Genomic DNA, 19,240 nt, shown 5'->3' on the forward strand with positions numbered 1-19,240 from the left:
AGGGCGGGCCGGGACGCGCGGAGGCGGTGGCGGAGCCTCCTCCTGCTGCTGCTGCGCCCCATCCCCCCGCGGCCGGCCGGTTCCAGCCCGCACCCCGCGTCTGTGCCCGCGCCCCCTTCCCCGGGCCCCGCCATGGGCCTCACCGTGTCCGCGCTCTTTTCGCGGATCTTCGGGAAGAAGCAGATGCGGATCCTCATGGGTGAGGCAGATCAAGCGCATGGCCCGAACCGGAGCGCCGGCCCCCGCTCAGCTCACCCGCCCCCGCGTCCCTCCAGCCCAGCTCACCCGGGTCTCTGACCCCCGAGTCACCCACTTCCTAAATCCCCGGAGCCACTGCTCTTTGCGGGTCGCGGTCTGCAGCATCGCCCCCGGGGCCTGAGACCGGGAGCTGCGGGCCTGGGTGGGGTGAAGCTCCTTCCGTCCCAACCCGGCTGCTAAGAAGGGAGGATTCCGCCCTTGGAAACGACTTTTAAAAGGAGCGCGGCCCTCCTCCGATGCTCCTTACTCGCCAGTCCTCTCCCGCCCCTCTCCAGCTTTGGAGGCAGGAGTTGGCACTCACCACCTAGACTGCCTTCAAGGCCTCGAAGGTAGATAACAGCGCGCACCTGGTGGCGCTTGGGCTCTTCGCCCCCGTCACCCGCAGCTGTCCTGGCCTCTCCCCTTCCCTGGTCTCTAGGGGGCTCCCTTGCTCCCGTCTCCATTCCTATGCCCCCTCCTTTGCAGTTGGCTTGGATGCAGCTGGTAAGACCACAATCCTGTACAAACTGAAGTTGGGGGAGATTGTCACCACCATCCCCACCATAGGTGAGTCCAGAGGCGAGGCCGGGAGGAGCGGGCGCGCAGCGGCAGGCCTTGTGTTCCCCATTCTGCTCAAGGCCCTTGTCCCTGTGCCAGGAACTGACCCTGACACCAGATAGGGTTGCCTGAGAAGTGGGTCACCATATCTTTATCCTGGATGGTGCTGAGGCTGGGTGGATGTGACCTAGGCCCTCCCGATCTGTGGACTGCCAGCCCTCTGGGTTTCTGTTCCCTTGGGACTCAATCATTACTTTCTGGGTTTTTGTCCCCGCAGAATCCACGTAGTTTCAGTGAGTTCCTTCCTTTTAGGACTATTTCCTCAAATTTTTTTCATTTATCTGCAGGCTTCAATGTGGAAACAGTGGAATACAAGAACATTTGTTTCACAGTCTGGGACGTGGGAGGCCAGGACAAGATTCGGCCCCTGTGGCGGCACTACTTCCAGAACACTCAGGTGGGGGTGGGGCTCCCCAGGCCCAGGGGAAGAGGTGTTAGGGTCAGGGAAGACTGAGATGTTGGCCTAGGCTGGGCCCCCAGGCCTGGAAATAAAAACCCTTAACCTCCTTCAATCCCTCCTTTTGTAGGCTAGCCTCTACTCATCCTTCAGAACTGACCTTAGTCTTCTGAGACTTAGCCACCTTAGGCTTCTCTCCGGAAGTAGGGTTCGGGGTCCACACCACCTGATTTAGCTCTCATCATATGCATATATCTTTTAGCTCAACGTCTTCAACAGACGCTATTATTTGCAGGATGTCTCCAGTGTGTGCCAGGAGGTCTGCAGAACCTTAGTGGAAGTTTACTAGATGGGAGGGATTTAGACACAGTTTAAGATGTGAAGAAGAGAGAAAGAAACTAGGGATACCCCAGGTGGGGTGATTGCACCTCCTTTCTTCCTTCATATCCAGGGCCTCATCTTCGTGGTGGACAGTAATGACCGAGAGCGGGTCCAGGAATCTGCTGATGAACTCCAGAAGATGGTGAGCACCCAAAGGCCTGGGAACAGAGCCTTTGGTTTGGAGACGAAGAAGCCTTTGTGCTGATGTGGAAGTCAGGAAATGCCTCACAGGCCTTGAATATGCATTTCTCTGTGTGGACATAGACATAGGAATATCTCACCCTGTTTTGAACTTGGGTCAGGTAAAAAGTATAGGACTGACTTTTCCCTTGAATTTTCGTGTCTTCACATCTGAGTCTTGAGAAGTTGGTGGGGAGAGGGGAATTATGTGTGGTTGAGAGAAACATGATCTCACATTCTTGGTTTAACATTAGAAAATTTTGTCCTTTTATCTAGGACAAGTACTCAAATTAGAAAAAGGCCCTTTATGGACTTAAGGTCAAAATGGCCTCAAGCTGACTTGTAATTCTGTGTCTTCTGTTTACCAGTAGACTACACAATGCTATATTTTCCCAAAATATGCTAAGAGGTAGAAAGGGGGGCTCTCCTCCACAGCAGTGAAGAGGGAGCCAGAAGACCCTGCTCGGACCCCAGATTTCACCCCTTTTGCCTCTCAGCTGCAGGAGGATGAGCTGCGGGATGCAGTGCTGCTAGTGTTTGCCAACAAACAGGACATGCCCAACGCCATGCCCGTGAGTGAGCTGACGGACAAGCTGGGGCTGCAGCACTTGCGAGGGCGCACGGTAAAGGTCCCCCCTCTTCCAAGGGAGCAGCAGGCTGGGGCAGAAAGTGAAGGCATTCCCTTTCCTGCCCTGCTACTGACTCTCCTTCTCCCCACAGTGGTATGTTCAGGCCACCTGTGCCACCCAAGGCACAGGCCTGTACGACGGGCTGGACTGGCTGTCCCACGAGCTGTCGAAGCGCTAACCAACCAGGGGCCGGCCCCTGCTGCCCAGAAGCTCCCGCGTGCGTCCCGGGATGACCAGACTCCCGGACTCCTCAGGCAGTGCCCCTCACTCCCACTCCTCCCCCACAGACATGGCCTCTGCTCCTGCTCCCACCTGCATGTTCCCTGTTGTTGGAGCCTGGAGCCTCCTCGCTGGGCACGGAGGGGTCTGCCCTCCTGCCTGCTGGGACCTGTAGAGGGGATTCCAGGACCAAGGCCCCTTCTTCCAGAGGAGGAGCAGGGATCTGGGTTTATTTTTTGTTTTTTTCCATTTTGGGGGGGGTACCCTTAGGGCCAGGTGGGGGAGGAGGGAGGGCTCTGGGTGGTGCTATGATGTGGCACTGGATATTGAGTAATAAATTTGCTGTGGTTTGTACACGTGTTGTCTGTAGCCTAGAAGCCTGGGGGCTGGGTTACTGGGTGCAAAGAGACAGTGTCGGGGAGGCTCAAAAGCAAGTAGGTCTGCAGGGCCAACCCCTCTCCCACTGCATAGGCATTGCTAGCTTAGCTTCTCCCTGCTTATTCTTCATGCTGGAAGTACTTTAGGGGATCTGGTGGAGGGAATCCCATTCCTTCCCCAGTTCCAAGGAGCCTTAGCTGAGAGTAACAGGATCTACCTTCATGGTTCTCTAAACCGTGTAATTCCCATTCCTGCCAATCTAGCTGCTTAGAGCAGTGGTTCTTAATGATTATGCACATGAAAATTGAAGGGGAGGGAATATTCATTAAAAATCAGGGTCCTGAGGCACACTTCAGAAAATGTGTTTCATCAAGACTGGTCTGAGGCCTAAGAGTGCACATCTTTAAAATTATCCAGGCGATTCTCTCCCTTGTAGTCTTTCAGCCTTATTTTATAAAACCCTGATGGGGCCTTGGGGATTGTACTTCCTCACTGGGCACCACTGGAACTCATTCTGCCACCTGGAAAGACCCCATCTGTGGGGAATAGGAAAGTGTATGTATGGAACCAGGGCCACAGACTCTTCAAGTACGGTTCACTCTCCCCATCTCCCTTTGTGGTCCAGCAAAGCTTAAAACCCACCATCACCCCCACTATTAGTTTTTGCCTTTCTCCCTTGTTTCATGTTGTTAGTGTCTCCAGGTTCTGGTCTAGTTACCTCCATGAACTTCACAGGAACTAAGTTCCGGAGGCTCTTGGCCAGCAGAGCCTTTGGATGGGGAGGGCTGGTATCCACAGAGGCAGCAGTGCAGCTGGAGACTATAACCCAGGTTCCATGCCCTCCGGCACCTGGGCCATTCTTACCCTGCTCCTGAGCCAGCCCTTTCTAATGATTATGAGTAACTTGAGCCTTGATGATTATCTACCTAGGGTTTCCTCATACTCCCTGAAAAGTGTCTTCTGAGACATTCTGGCCTCGCCCTCTCAAGGGCCATAAAAAGTTAATAGATTTTTCTTGGGTATCTTGAACTCTAAAAACACTTGAGCCCCAAAGGAGACAGGCAGAACCCACTTCCTGGGGAGGAAAGAGGTTGATTTCTAGCCTTCGATTAATGTGAGAAACAGAAGTGGAGGAGAGACTTGCCTGAAGTCACAGGTGGCCGCCTGCCCAGGCTGAAGTTCTGATACCCTTCTTAGCCTACCTCGGTGTCTGAAGGAGTGTGGGGAGGCTAGTGCCAGAGGCCCTGGGCCTGCTGCGCCTGGACCCTGGACTGATGTCACTGGGCCAGTGCCCTTCCCCACTGTGGCAACCCCACAGTCACAATGCTCCTGGGTCACAGAGGCGCTGGGCCCTAGGCCAGCCCTGGGAAGTTCCCTCTGGGAACGTCTTCTGGCAGGAAGTATGAGCCTGATGTCAGGCCCTATGGCCTGTGGAACCTGACCACTGGGTAGAAGGCTGGGCCAGACAGAGTCATCACCTGTGGTGCTGGGCCCATGGATGAGGTGGAGTGGACACGAAAACTACCCAGACATGAGGACCTAAGGGTTGGGCTCATCAGCTGGGCGGGAGCCTACCTCACTTCTGAGCCATGTAAAAATACAGTCACTGCTACTGCAAAGGGTTTGGGCCACAGACAGGTAACAAAGCAAACCTGTACTTCAGCCATTTTTCCCATTGTCTTAAGTTCACACTTGCGTGTGTATGTGTGTGTGTTTGTGTGTGTGGAGTGGCACACTCTCAACCTGATCATTTCCTGGCCTCTGCCATTGCCAAGCCAAGACCCTTCTACCCCAGGCTTTTGCTCACAGATCCCCATTGCTCCATCTTCCCCTCTCCAAACCTATGCCAGGAGGTGCAGCCTCAGCCCTAGCCTTGTGCCTTGTCTTGCTCTGGCTGCCCCCTGCCCTCCATCCCAGCTCAGAGTGGTTGTTTCATCAAAGGGGTGAAGGCAGATTTGTGGGCATCCAGGGGAAGTTGGACCAGTGGAGTAACTTCAAGGCTTATGTTTCTCTTCTGGTTGTAGTTTGAGAATAAGATACTCTAGAAGTACTAGGAGCAATCATCATTTTAGAGAGGGCTATAGGCACCTCTGGGGTGGCACTACAGAATGAGGCAGTGGGAGTTCCTCTCACAAAGGAGCTGATCGCAGCTGAACCAGACAATTGAATCTCAACTGTCTGTGCTCCCATCCTTGTCCCTGGAGTCTGGGCCTACTTGAAAGAGGTCTTGCTTTTCTCCTGTCATGTTGGAGAAGTGGTCCTTGGGGATGGAAGTGCTATCCAGGCAACAGTGAGGAAGAGAGAAATAAGACTTAAAGCATTTCTTGGAAATCAGATACTGAAAGAAGTGGCCAAGGAAGAGAGTGAGGTTAACCTTCTGTTAGCTGGAAAGGGTGAATGTCTGTGACCTCTCTTGAGATCTTGAGAAGCCCTATGGCTACATTGGTAGAGGTGCCCTGAGATCTTCTCATACCTTAGATAAGAGGGTAGAAGGGCTGACAGCAAGGAGGCCAGCTTGGAGGGGAAGGTGTTTGGTCTCTACAAAGGGGTGATGCCAGGAGTGAAGACTGTAGGGCTCCTTGGTCTAGTTACTTGGCCGTAATGATTTGCCTCTTCTCCCTCCTCATGCTCCAGACCTGGGAGGTCTTGTTGAGCAACAAACATGATACACAAGCTGTGGTACGACTTCGGAGTTTGCAGGGCCTCTACCTTCTCTGTGAGGCAAATTGCTCTCTGTGCTACGGCCAGCCAAGGGGCAGTCACCACGGATGCTTCCTACTCTGTTTCCATTGCAATGGCAAGTGGACCCTCCAGTGCTTAATCGGTGGTTGTTATATGGAGTCTGATGGCGAGGATGTGTTCTGCAACTCCCGGGTCCTCTCAGCTTACCACATGTGGACTCCCCGGCCAGCCCTGCATGTCCATGTGATCCTCTACAGTCCCCTCAACCACTGCTATGCCCGGGCCGACCCCACCAAGGGCCGTGTCTGGGTGGATGCACCAGTTCCCTGCCTGGAGGAATGTGACTTTCTGTTGCATTTCTGAGATGGTTGCTACCACCTGGAGACCTCTACACACTACTTCTTATCCCACTTAGACCAGCTGGTCTCCCAACCCTCAGCACAGACCGCTTTTCACATGCAAGTGCAGCCTGGAGGGCTCGTGGCCCTGAGCGATGGAGAAGGAAGCATGTTATATCCTCAGGGTGCATGCCTGCTCCTGGGCTTGGGCTCCAGTCCTCACAGGGGCGAGGAGTGGTTCATCCTACAACACTGCCTGACCTGGGTCAGCCTCAGGTCAAAGACTCGGAAGTTCCTCTCTATCATCTATGGCAAGTATAAGGTCCAACACAGCCATGGAGGGAGGAAGGGCTGGCTGCTGAAAAGAGGAAAATTATTGGGATCAGCAAGGATTTCTGAACCTGGTGATAAGGGAGATCCTGGGGCTCCAAGAGGATCTCTTGGTGCCATTGAACACAAGAGATAAAGCAGGGGCTTGGGGAAAGTGGCCTGCGTTTTCTCCAGGCTGCTATGGTCCAAAAGAAGGTGATGAAGGCTAGAAGGGGAAGCAGAGGGAAGCCCAGCCATAAAGCATGAAGGAGGGACTGAGACCAAAGATGCCAGACTCAGGCATCTCCTGACATGTTCTTCCTCTGCAGATGAGCTGTGTGCTGCTTCTGAGCACTTAACCCCAATGTTCTTGTTCCAGTTTGAATATGATAGCAAGAGCTCCATCTTGCAGCTTCGTTCATCCAACGGTTGCTACCTAGCCCAGGTGAGCCCTTGGCTCTCTGAACAAAAGAACCCTAAAGCTCTCAGCGCTCCCTCTCTAGACAGCCTTTTTCCTTCAAGGCAGATGACCAGATAGCATGGTAAACTATGGAGGCCCTTGTCAATAAACATTCATTTTCAAACAGTAGGCCCATTTCCACCCAGTTTAAATGCAATTCAATACATTTTGACAAATGTGTATACCTACACAACCATGCCACAAGTTTATCACAATTTAGAGAGTATTTCCATTACCACAAAAATTCCCTCTTACCCTTTTTCAGTGAGTTCGCCTCCACCTTTGCCCTTCCCACTATCACTGAGATAGATTCTGTCACTATAGGTTAGATTTGCCTACTTTAGAATTTCACATAAATGGAATCATACAGTATTATGGTATCTATGCTTCTTTCACACAGCATATTTTTTAAACTCATCCAGAATATTGCATATCAGTACTTCATTCTTTTTTATTGCTGAGTAGTATTCCCTAATACTCCTCATAAACACAAACATAATTTGTTTATCCATTCACTTGTTTGATGAACACTTGAATTGTTTACAGTTTGGGCTATTATGTCTAAAATTGCTATGAACATTTGTGTACAAGTCTTTTTGTAAGCTTATATTCTCAGTTATCTCAGGCAAATTAGAGTGGAATTACTGGGTCACATGATAAATGTGTTTAATTGTCTAAGAAAATGTCCAACAGTTTTCTAAAGTGATTATATCCTTTTACATTCTCACCAGTAATGTATGACTGCTCTAATTGCTCCACACCCCTACCAACACTTGGCATTATCTGCCTTTTTTAATGTTAGCCACTCTAAAGGGTATGTAGTGGCATCTTATTATGGCTTTAATTTGCATTTCCCTTCTAATTAATAATGTTGAGCATCTTTTCAAGTGCTTTTTTGTCTTCTCTGTGAAGTGCCTATTCAAATTCTTTGCCCATTTGTTATAGATTGTTTGTCTTATTATTGAGTTAGAGTTCTTTGTATGTTCTAAAGTCAAGTCCTTTGCCATATATATGTATTACAATGTTTCTTCCCAATTTGCAGCTTGCCTTTTCATTTGCTTATTGGTGTCTTTTGAGCAGCAAGCTTTTAATTTTTATGAGGTCCCATTTCTCCATTTTATAAATGATTAGTGTTTTTTTGGTCCTGACAAATCATTAACAACCCCAAAGTTGCAAAGAATTTTTCCTATGTTTTCTTTTAATTGTTTTATAATTTAACTTTCACTTTTAAGTCTAAGATCCATTCAGAAGTGATGTCAGAGATGGGTCTCAGGTTCATTTCTCTCCATTTGGATATCCAGGTCCCTTTTGGATACTGGCTCTGGGATACAGCACAGACTGGGGAAGTAGAAGAACTGAGGCCACAGAATGTTTCCCAAAAGGAATCTGAAAGCATAAAAATACCCTGGGAGAATGAAAATGGCTAATGGGAAAGAGGATCTAGGAATAAAACTAATGGGAAGAAAGCTGAGAGTTTTGGTCATTACTTCCCTTCTCTGTTCTGGATATTCGCTCCAGCGGCACCATAGGACAGTAATGGCTGATGGGCACCAGCTGGAGTCTGACACCTTCTTTTGTATGCACTGGAATTGTGGCAGAATCATCCTGCAGTCGCCCAATGGACGTTTCTTGGGCATCATAGCCAATGGCCTGCTGATGGCCAATGCCAGCATTCCAGGTGAGTCATCCAGCCCCCTGCCCTGACAGGTTATTCCAGCCAGAGGTGTTTTCAGAGGTATCTGGAATATGACAGAAAGAGCACTGGAAGTTGAGGTCAGAAGATCTGGGTCTGTATACTTGCTGAGTCATTGAATTTTTTTCATCAATTGGGCAAACCACCACTTTGAGCCTCAGTTTCATTGTCTCCATTATCAGTGGAAGTGAGGTAAACCTGCCTGCCTCCCAGCATTATCGTGAGAATTAGATTCACACATCTCAAAGGAAAGAAAACTAGTAAAATTTCTTGGGCTCCAGACTATACTAAGTGCTTTCACAAACACCTGGCACATAGTAGGTATTTACTAGATGTTAAAATACTGGGAACAGCCTTTGGAAATTAGTCTCCCCCTTCCTGCTTCCGTCAGGGAAAGCATCTAGAGACAGACTGTCCAGATAACTTCTTCCTACTTCTTTCAGGCCCAAATGAGGAATTTGGAATTCAGTTAGCCAACCGTCCTTTCCTCTCATTGAGAGGTCAGTACAGGTACGTGGGCACCTCTGCAGAACACGACCTCATGCAGTGCAATATGGATCAGCCCCACTGTATTCACCTGTTGCCCTGTCACCAGGGCATCTACCACTTCCAGGGTGAGTAGGTCCTCTTCCTCACCCCTGGGTTCATAGGCTAGCCCCACCTTAGCCTCAACTCAGACTGCAGGGCCTGCTACTCAGAGCCCACTCAACATAAAAGGAAAACAAAGTTTCTATTTGTCTTCACACTTCAAGGCCCCCAGATTGGGTTGGCAGAAAAGAAACCAGCCTCCTGCATTTCCATGGAGAGACCTGCCAACGCAGGCAGGGTAGGGCAGTCAGGGAGGGGAACTCCCCTCCAGAATGCCTTACCAGCTTCAGCTCTTCCTCCCCAGCACAGGGTGGATCCTTCTGGTCAATAACATCCTTTGGCACCTTTCGCCCTTGGGGGAAGTTCGCCCTCAACTTCTGTATAGAGCTTCGGGGGAGCAACTTGCTCACAGTACTGGCACCCAATGGCTTCTACATGGCGATCCGACTGAAGTGGCACTCTTGGCAGACAGCGAAGACATTACCAAGGAATGTATTTGGGAATTTTAGGTAAGATAAAGTGGGGCAAGGTCCAGGGAGCCAGAGCTGGACATGAGGGGCAAGAGAAGAAGGGAGGCGAGTGGGGAGATATGAGAGTAAGACCAAAACACACACTCAGCCTGGCTGACTTCTGACCTATGACTTGATGGACTCAGGCATTTATTCCAAACATGTGCCTTTCATATCAGGGCTTCTAAACCTGGATTTACTGGGGAGAGGCGAAGAAGTCAGACCTAGGTTCCTCACTATTGTGCCACTGACACATGGGCTTGCACGCAAGCCTGGAGGGGACAGGATGAGGTAGTCATGCAGCCATCTCGCCTCATTAAGATGACGATACAGTTTTGCCCCATTTTTGGGAGAGACATTTAACTCTGAGGGTATACTTCCTACCCTCTTCACTTTCTATTCCTACACCCCTGGATTCCTGGGGTGCTGATGGCTCCCAGATATTTATCTGCAGCCCTAACCCTTCAGAACTCTAACCTCATCTATTTCCAACTTCCTGATTGACAGTTGACTTAACTTCATTCTGCCATCCCCTCAAAATGAGCCTTCTCCCCTTCCCTTCTGAAGGTGAGGCCTCCTGTCCTCTCCATGGCCATCCAGGACATTGCCATCCTCTCAAATGCTCTGGCTCAAGACCTCAGCACCATCTCTCCTTCCTTCATTTCCTTCTCTTCCCCAAACCCTGCAGATTATTGGGTGCTTCTTCAACACCTCTTGGGTGCTTTCTCCTTCTTAATTACCACTGTCCCCCATGGTTCCAGGCTTTTCACCAAAAGCCTGCACTGCGATAAGGGCCCCCAGCAGCTCTCCCTGCTGCCAGATCTGTCCCCATCCAATCTCTTCTCCACACCAAGGTCACTTTCCTAAACTCTGTCCCCATTCCATCATTCCCTGTTCACAATTCTTCAGGCCACCTTGCTGCTCTTAGCCCTGTCCTTTTACAACTGACCTCTTTCCTGACTTGGAAAGTCATAAGGATGTTGTAGAAAGTGCTTCAGTTTTGATATAACATAGACATGGAACCCAGAGCTAGTAGGGCTTGTCCTGGTTTCGTCCATATTAACACTGTGGCTTTGGGGGTGTTGCTTTAACATTTATAAGGGCTTGGTTTCCTTTTCTGTATAATGGGGGTAATATCTACCTCATAGAGTAGTGTAAAGGCTAAATGACAAAATGAATCTAGATATAGGCCTAAATATGTTCTTTAGAGACATGTAGAACAATGCAGGTTCACTCTTTTCCTCCATTTTCTATCAGTTTCCTACACAATTTTTCCTGTGGCCAAAGTTGGAAAAAGAAAATGAAATTCCACAGGGCCTGTTTTCTTATCTATTCCATGAGGTGTTTGGAATGTACTAAATTTCTCAGGCTTCTTACAGGCCTGACATTCTAATAGACCGTGTATCATAGTGATTAAGACTTCATTTCTGGACTCAGAACTGGGTTCTAATTAGGTTTTTTATCAGTTAAACTTGTGGTTTGACCTTGGGCAAATGATCCTTTCAAAGCCTGATTCTCATGGGCAAAATGGGAATATAGTATTTATCTCATAGGATTGTGGTGTGACACAAGATAATGATTGTAAAATGCTTATAAACAGGCTGGAACCTAGTACACTTTATCAGAAGTCTTCTCCAATCTAGTTTGAATTCTTAGTAAATCTTACCTGATAACTACAGTCTCCCTGTGAACACCAATGATATTTTTGTGCCATTAATTTGATTTTTAAAAATAATTTCTACTGCCTTTTCCTATAAATTAACTTCAATACATCTGTGATCCCTCAAGAATGGAACAATCACTTTATTCTCTGTCTTCCCACAGGATCTTACCAGATTTTTTCCTAAAAGCCAGAGATCAACAAATGACTGACTGAGGTTTCTATTTCCTCTCCTCTCCAATTCCAGGTCAATGCAATGCTGCCTACCAAGATCCAAACCCTCCAGGAGAAACTACTGCACAAAACAGAACAGAAACCCAAGTCAAGACCCATGAGAAGAACATCTGTTACACAGCTTGTCCTACCCAGTTTAGCAAAACACCTGTTTCCAGCAATAATACATCACAAAGGGCCACCCCCAAGTCCTGGTGTGCATCTGACTCAGTACAGATTAGGGGTCTGGATGTGGGTGGATACTGAGGCCCCAAGCCGCTCCAAGGTCTCTCCAGAAGAGGTGTGACCAGTGGTAGCCAGTTCTCCCACTGATCTCCCCATCCCCAGCCAGAACCACTGTGTCTTTTCCCGTGATCCTGTATGGAGCCAGCCCTGCCCTGAGGAATTCAGAGTCCACATATGACTAGGTGTCCTTTAGCTTTAGAAGGAATGAAGGATTATTGCTCCTATGGCACAGGAAAATGGTCATTACACATTATGCCCATAGAGCTCTCTCCCTCACCACCAAAGTTTACCAACCATCCCACTTTATCATTAACTTTGATCCAGTCAGTTGGGCACAACAGGTACTTTCCCCATCACTGCCCACCTTTAATAGGAGGCTGAAGTGATATGCCCAACGTCTCATGACTCAATTCTTTAATTAGAGTGGATTTGAATGTCTACTACTCTTTCCATCAAAACAGAGCTTCCAAAATGACTGTCATTCTTGCACTGTCTTCATAAGGTTGGCCTTTATCTACCTAACCAGCTGCCCTGTTAATGTTTTTATTGACATAGACTCTTAAGTATGTTTATTTGGAAAGGAATATTTTAATTACTATCATAAAATGAAAGACCAGAATTACTTGCCATAAATAGAAAGTGACCATAAAAATAAATACAATGAAAACAAAATAATGTTATCAAATCCTAATAAAATTTCCCTTCCAGGCCCAAGGCTCAGAGTCTGAGGCTCCCTTTCCCTCTGTTAAAAAAAAGGAGATTAGCAACTGTTACAGAAGAGCTGAAAACTAGGACCAAAATGAAAACTCTCTTTGATGCAATCAGAAATGAAAGGGAGTCCAAAGGGAAGTCATTTTCTCATCTCTGACTCAGTGTTATTTAAGGCAGCATCCACACACCTCCTAAAATATTCTCAAATACCAATAGTGACGCTTGCCCCCCACTTTTGGGAAACTGTTTTTTTAAGTCCAGAGAAGAGAAGCTGAAACTGGAACATGAGAGATTCCGCTGAATAGAGAAAAATGACCTTAGATTTTGTAAGAATGTTTCTCCTTAAGAGATCTAAAAGAATTTCATAAAAAATTTAATTCAGTAAGTGAAGGTTCAGAACACTAGAAACCAGGGCATATCCTTTCCTAGAGAACATGAAGAACAGGCCAAAAATGTGGAGTGGAATACATTTTCCAGAAAGATAGGACCTTGGAGGCCATTTAAAAGCAGAATGTTTCCTTAGCATTTCATAAATACGTATGCACACACAGATGTGCAGGCACACATATGCACAAGAACACACATGCACAAGGACACACACACACACACATTCTCTTATGCTGTGTTCCTACAAGTGCTGTCCACCCCCTTGAATGTGCTCAGCTGTAGGGCTTCAGCTGACAGCTCCCTCCATTGCTCACATCAGTCCTGTTGCTGAAGTGAATGCCTTAGCCTCATGTGCAGATTATCACCCCACAAAACCTCACCCATTTCCCTAGGCAGTCTGTCCAGCAGGGCCTCCAGCTTGAGTCTAGAGAAGGTAGGGCAGGAGCAGGTGCTCTCTATTATCCTTGGAATTTCATTCCAGAGCTGTGAGTCCCATAGAACTTTCTGTACTGATGGAAATGTTCTCTAATGTTTACTGCTCAATACAGCAGCCACAGGCCACATGTGATTATTGGGCATTTGATATGTAGCTAGTGTGAGAAGCTGAATTATTTTAATTACATTTAAACGGCCACAAGTGGTTAGTGGCTATTTATTGAGAAGCTCGGTTCTAGAGTATTTGATGATTAAAAAGATCTCTTGAAGGATAACTTCTGGACCAGAACCTATTCCAGATGGAAGTAAACGTGCCCACACACCCTGACACACACACCCTTCTTTGCACCATCATTTCATCCCCTGGAATTTGGGGAAAGAATCTGGAGGGATAAGCCCATCCCCCATTCCAAATATCCCCTTTACTACCCCTTTCCCTCATATTTCTCTCTTTCCCTACATCCCAAGTCTTCCCAAAAGGATCCTAGAGATTTTTCTATAGAGAGACTAAATTGAAAAGATTTGGAACTTATTGTCAAGAAGAAGAAAGCAAATATGCCCTGGGAGTATGGATAGAGGGACAAGCAGAATATGACAAATGGCATTTCTACTCTGTTTGCTGCTATGCAAAAAATGAATATACAGTTAAGGAATTCATATCTGTTTTCTTAGATTAAGTAATCATTGTACATTTTCTTAGATGTGGTAATGCTGCTGTGTTTATGTAAGAAAAGTTCCTTGTATTTTGGAGATGCATGCTAGAGAACTTAGGGCTACTATGCCATCACGTACTATCAGTGTGTATGAGCACTCGAACATCAAGATAGATACATACAAACATATACACATATGTAGATGCATAATAGATTGGATAGATAATGGTAGATACATTAGAGAGAAGATATATACATCACACGTTGCTAAATAGATAGATGACAGATAGATGATAGAGAGTCAGATGAAAGAGAGAGAGAGAGAAAAGAAAGAAAGAGAAAGGGAGGAAGGAAGGAAGGAAGGAAAATAGATGATAGTAGATAGGGCAAACTTTTTGTAATTGTTAATTGGACGGGTGGTAGTATGAGAGCTCATGAAAAAAAACTTGATGAGCAAGAAGAACTATGGTTAATTTAAAAAATATGTTTATTACTGTCAAGTGGAGGCCTTTTAAGGTGTGTGAGAAGTGGGAGGGCACGAGGCAAGGCCGGTGAGGAAGAGACACAGGAGGAAGGAGCGGTGATCTGCCTGGGCAGGGCGGCCTTAAACCCTCCCCACCCCACCTCCCTCGCCCGCTTGCCCTCCTCCCTCATTCCAGGCCGTGCAGCAGTGCGGAGTCGGGCCAGAGCAAGGCCTGCAGGGCACCAAGACCGGCGACGGGGGCAGTGGAAGGAAGGGCCAGGGCGGCAAAGCAGTGCCGGGTCCTGGGAGATCGGCGGTGGGGGGCAGGGGGCCTGCAGGGAAAAGAAAGGGTGAGGCGGGGCTTGTCGCCGCCAGCCGGACCCTGACAGCCTCTGACGGGGAGGAGCGGACTGCAGCTCTCCGCCTGGAGGCACACGCTCAAATCCCAGTCCCAACCCCTTTTCCTGCTCTTGGCTGTCAGGAGTACAAGAGCCCCAGGACACCAGTCTCTCCAACTTTGCGGGCCATGCCAGGGCTGAGAACAGCTGTACCCAGGTTCTTCTGATGACCCTACCGGAAAGCCACGCCCTTCCGGGGGGCAAGACGTCTTCAGCCCTCCCCACACCCTTCAGGAGTGAGGCCTGGCCTGGATTCTTACCCCAGAAGGGTTTGAGACAGGCTTGGGGTGGGGTGTCACTCAGACACCTGTCTGGTGCTGTCCCCCAGAACAGATGACAGCAGGAAGGACCCAAGGGCCCCAGGGCAGGCAGGGCTGCTGCGGACACACTGCCAGGGGACCGCTAGAAAAGGTAAGGAGAGAAGCTCAGCTGCCAGTGGTGCCCCCCGTTTAGGACTGGGACCCCAGGGCTGCAGGCGCCCAGGCTGTATCCTATATGACTCCAGAGGGCGCCATTCACATAGTAAACTGCGGGGATGGCGCTTTCTGGAAGTGTGCACTGTGGGGGCCTGGGCAGTCAGGATTCCAGCTCAGGCCTTCATGGGATGGGAGAAGCAGGGAGCCCTTCAGTTCTCCCAGTTCACAGATTCCGCTGTCCTCCCGGATACCTGTGCAGAGATGGTCCTCGGGGAAGCACTCGGTAGAGTTGGGGCAGCACCTGCAAGGTGAGGGGAGATCCGCTCAGGGAGGAGCAGGGGCCCCAGTACCAGTGACAGTGAGAGGCAGGGAGCTTCTGGGGAAGGCAGCGACTTCCAGCAGGGGTGGGAGGAGGTGGGTGCTGCAGCCCTACACTGCCCTCCTCCCCAGGCAGGGCCTTAGGAAGCTGGGGAAGAAGTATTAAATGCCAGAGGTGGGAAACTGGGGAAATGCAGCCCTAAAGAGTAGGACTGTATGTGTGCAGCATCTAATACAGGGCCTGGCACATGGGAGGTGCTGAGTAAATGCTTGGTGGATAGACAGACAGATGAACAGAGAAATCACCTGGAAGCTGCATTTCCCACTTGAGCTTCTCTTGTCGGCGCCATTTGGCTCTGCGGTTGGAAAACCAGACCTGAAATGGGCAGGAGCAATGGAGCTCATTATGCTGTCCACCACCTGGCTCTGACTGCTCTCACCACAGGCCCCTGGCCTGGACTCGGAGCGCACACCCTTCCTCAGGCCGCACCTCCTCCCTCCCTGCTCCAGCCTTTGCTGTCTGTCCACTTCCTCAGCTCAAAGGCTTGCCATGGGGAAGAGGAGAGCAGTTGGCAGAAGGGAAACAAGGAGGGTCTTGTCTCTGATTTCTGCTCCAAACAAATCTGTTTCCGTCTTCCTGCCCCATCCTCCACCTCAGAGAACCCAAACCCTTTCCAGCACAGACTCTCCGTCCTTGTGGTTTGTGCATTTTGTGTGGCAGTGCTCACTCACCCTCACAGTGTCCTCAGGCAGAGAGGTGGCAGCAGCCAGCTTCCCACGGGCCGCTGAGTCAGGATACTGCCCATGCTGGAACTCTGCAGAGATGGAGGGCACATAGCAAGGGCATGGGAGAGGAGCAAGTCCTGGGTTTCCCCTCAGGCCCTGCTCCTCACCAGCTACCACCCTAAACTACCCTCCTCGCCCATGCAGGATGATCCACAGCCTCCCCCTCAGCCTTTGCCCACAGGCCTTAGGGCCGTTGCCTCCAAGCGTTACACTGCCCACCCCAGCCCTGGAACCTTTCTCCAGTGCCTCTGCTTGTTCTGGGGAGAAGACAGTCCGATTCCTGTGGCCAGTCCCTGGGTGAGGACCCCGGGGCGCCTCAGAACCACTGTGGGGAGTGCCAGGCACCAGAGGCAAAGCTGCTGCATGAAGGGCCAACGGCTTATGGTGGTTTGTGATGGAAATTCCTCTTGTCAGATGGGGTCCCCGAGTCCCTGGGGCTGTGAATGGGGACAGCATGGGTATAAGAGCAGAGCTGTGCTGGGGGTGAGCATTCACAGCTACTTGGAGGCCACTGCAGGGGCACTTGGTAGGAGGCATGCTCAGTGCCACGATGGGTTGTGTGCTTAGTGTTTTGGGAAATAGCAGCAAGGTTGCATGAACCCACAGAACACAAAGGGTGCTCTGAGAAGCTGTGCGCAAGGCAAAAAAAGGGGTGTGGAGCCCAGGCCTGCCTCTTCCTCGGCAGATCCTATGAACCTACAGACTGGGGGACCTGGGTTATGTTCCAGGATGTGTCAGCAACTAGCTGGACACCTTGGGTAAGTCATTTCCCTTTTTTGAGCCTCAATTTTCTTCTGCCAGGACAGAATAAGGCTCCCTTCCAGGCCTTCCTTATTGTCTTATTGTGAGGGTGATTCAAGAAAGAACAAGAAAGGGTTTCGAGAACTATAAGAGCTTCAAAACCTGTAGGTTTGGTTCTGATCATCCCTGGGGACAGCTCCAAGACCCACCTGGTGCCCTGAGCTGTGCTGCCCAGGGTAGTCTCTGTTCCTCCTGTAGTGCCCGCAGGACTCGGTTGATGGAGGAGACCTGGGGTGTTGAGTGGAGAGATGGTGCACAGACCCAGGGTTGCATTCTGAGGATATTTCCCAAATATTCTCTCTCCTTTTGTCTCAGCCCACAAATCATTGCCATGGGCAGCCTCTTCTCTCTCCCCATGCTTTCTTCTTCTCACCTGTTCCACCACCACTTTTCTGAAGAGAGCCCAAGAGCCCTGCCCCTCAGCCTGGGATGGCCCCACTGCCAAGTAGAAGGTATCTTCTTCCCAGACAGCCTATTTACCAGCCCTGATGTGGGCAAGGGACACCACTTACACTGGGAATCTTGTCCTGGGTGCACAGCCCTTCGACACAGAGCTGGTGTTGGATCTCCCAGGCAAAGAGGGCTGGGCACTCACCCTTCAGCTGGGCTATTCGAGCCACCACGGGGGGTGTGGCCAGACGAGGCTTGCTTCCCCCAACCCCCTTGGGCTCCAAAACACCTGTGTGGTAGTAACGTCCTAGGATCTTGCTCACACAGCCATTAGATACCTGGGTCAGGTGAGAATCAGAGGCAGGTAAGTGTGAAGGACAGAGGCGACTATGCCTGAGACAGAAGGAGGCTACCAAGTAAAGTGAGACTTCTTGGACCACAGAGTCTAGAGTGATCCAGCCTCATCTTTGGGAGTCTGCAGCTCCCCATCCCAGCCCCAAAGATGGTCTTCTAGGACGTAGCCCAAGTCCCAAAGGCCCTCAGTCTGCAGACTCCCCTGAATAAAGGCCCCTTCTCCCTGCTTCTTGTCCCCACCACTGGGTGAAGTTCCCAGCATACTACCTTAAGTCTCCGTGAAATGTCGCAGGGCCGCATCCCACTGACTGCCAGCTGCACGATCTGTTGCCGGGTGTCCAGGGGGAGGGGCCGGCCATTCACAAAGAGACCCCCCAGCTGATTCACACTGCTGACCCCTGGGCATGAGAAGGAGGCACCCGCACACTATGTCTCCCCTCTCCCCCGCCCACCTTTGGCATGGAGGGTCCTACAGCCTGGCTTCCCACCATAGAGAAAGTCCTATCCCCAGGGCCTCTTCTGTTACCAAGGTCTCCAAACATGTCACTTTCTTTGGAACTGGCTCATGCGTGAGTCTTTGCTCCTTGGCCATATGCACTGACCCTGTGATCTAAGGGAAGCAGGGTGGAACAGGGAGGGGCAACTAGACAAAGCCCTCCCCCCCACCGAGACATTGGTCAAGGGCATGGAAACCATGTGGATGGAAGCAGAGCCCTGAGATATTCCCTCTCTCCTTATTCCACCCTGTTCTTCCCATGTCCCCCAGGCACCTTACCATCCTGTGGCATATTCCAGGTCCCCTTGTCACAGGAGAGCAGGAGCTGGAAAGACTGGGGGCAGGCTCCTCTGACAGTCCTTCTTTGGTCTTGGGGCTGAGCCTACAACAATCAGGGGTTATTTGGGTGAAGTCTCTTTCTGAGAATGGTCTTGAATGTAGTGTTCGTGACAGGTCAGGTTTTTTTAAATTTGCCAGTAGGTTGGCTATGAAAATTCAAATTCTCTTCACTTAATTCAAACTCTCTTTACTTAAACCCTTCTGTGGTCAACTAAAACATCACAAGGCCAACAGAGGACTGGATCTTTCTGGATGTCCTGATAAGAGCCTTGGAGGTGGGGTTACTCTCATTTCTCAAACATCTATTTTAAGAGGTCAGGGAGATAAAAAGGAGGAATGTTTCCAAATGCTCAGGCTTTCCCTTATTCCAAATGGACAACTGTCACCCCTGACCCCTCAAAAGATTCCTCAATCCTGGGTGATGCACTTGGGCTGGGCTCCTGCCTCCTAAGCTCAGATCCATAGGTCAAAAACCAAAACTTAGGATATTCTGCTCAGCCATGGGAGGTCTTCAGTAACTAAAGATCCCAAATGCCCTGATTTGAGACTGGAGACC

General features: G+C 49.7%; 3 protein-coding genes across 3 annotated transcripts; 2 read left to right on the plus strand and 1 right to left on the minus strand.

Moving 5' to 3' along the window:
- Positions 1–3,013, plus strand: ARF5 (ADP ribosylation factor 5). The gene is made up of 6 exons (XM_036909111.2): positions 1–199; positions 724–804; positions 1,143–1,252; positions 1,704–1,775; positions 2,311–2,436; positions 2,534–3,013. Exons 1-6 carry the CDS (start codon positions 133–135, stop codon positions 2,618–2,620), a joined length of 543 nt encoding a protein of 180 aa, XP_036765006.1. The 5' UTR covers positions 1–132; the 3' UTR covers positions 2,621–3,013.
- Positions 3,014–4,533: 1,520 nt separating this feature from the next.
- FSCN3 (fascin actin-bundling protein 3) lies at positions 4,534–9,618 on the plus strand. Its single transcript, XM_036909010.2, is given in 7 exon segments — positions 4,534–4,677; positions 5,674–6,370; positions 6,698–6,813; positions 8,347–8,506; positions 8,965–9,135; positions 9,414–9,548; positions 9,551–9,618. Coding segments are annotated over 7 exon segments (1,491 nt in total).
- A 4,808-nt stretch (positions 9,619–14,426) lies between these two features.
- PAX4 (paired box 4) lies at positions 14,427–18,441 on the minus strand. Its single transcript, XM_057504974.1, is given in 11 exon segments — positions 14,427–14,645; positions 14,647–14,713; positions 15,041–15,186; positions 15,452–15,501; positions 15,825–15,894; positions 16,251–16,333; positions 16,538–16,663; positions 17,255–17,333; positions 17,618–17,833; positions 18,117–18,275; positions 18,376–18,441. Coding segments are annotated over 11 exon segments (1,134 nt in total). The 3' UTR covers positions 14,427–14,573.
- Positions 18,442–19,240: the final 799 nt, after the last annotated feature.

This window comes from Manis pentadactyla, chromosome 7 (assembly GCF_030020395.1).
Source record: "Manis pentadactyla isolate mManPen7 chromosome 7, mManPen7.hap1, whole genome shotgun sequence".
NCBI lineage: Eukaryota > Metazoa > Chordata > Mammalia > Pholidota > Manidae > Manis > Manis pentadactyla.

Excerpts from the sequence above, each read along its gene's own strand:
- ARF5 (XM_036909111.2), top strand. The coding sequence starts at position 133 with ATGGGCCTCACCGTGTCCGCGCTCTTTTCGCGGATCTTCGGGAAGAAG. Across the intron at positions 1,253-1,703 it reads ACTACTTCCAGAACACTCAG|GGCCTCATCTTCGTGGTGGA; the intron begins GTGGGGGTGGGG and ends CTTCATATCCAG. Across the intron at positions 2,437-2,533 it reads AGCACTTGCGAGGGCGCACG|TGGTATGTTCAGGCCACCTG; the intron begins GTAAAGGTCCCC and ends TTCTCCCCACAG.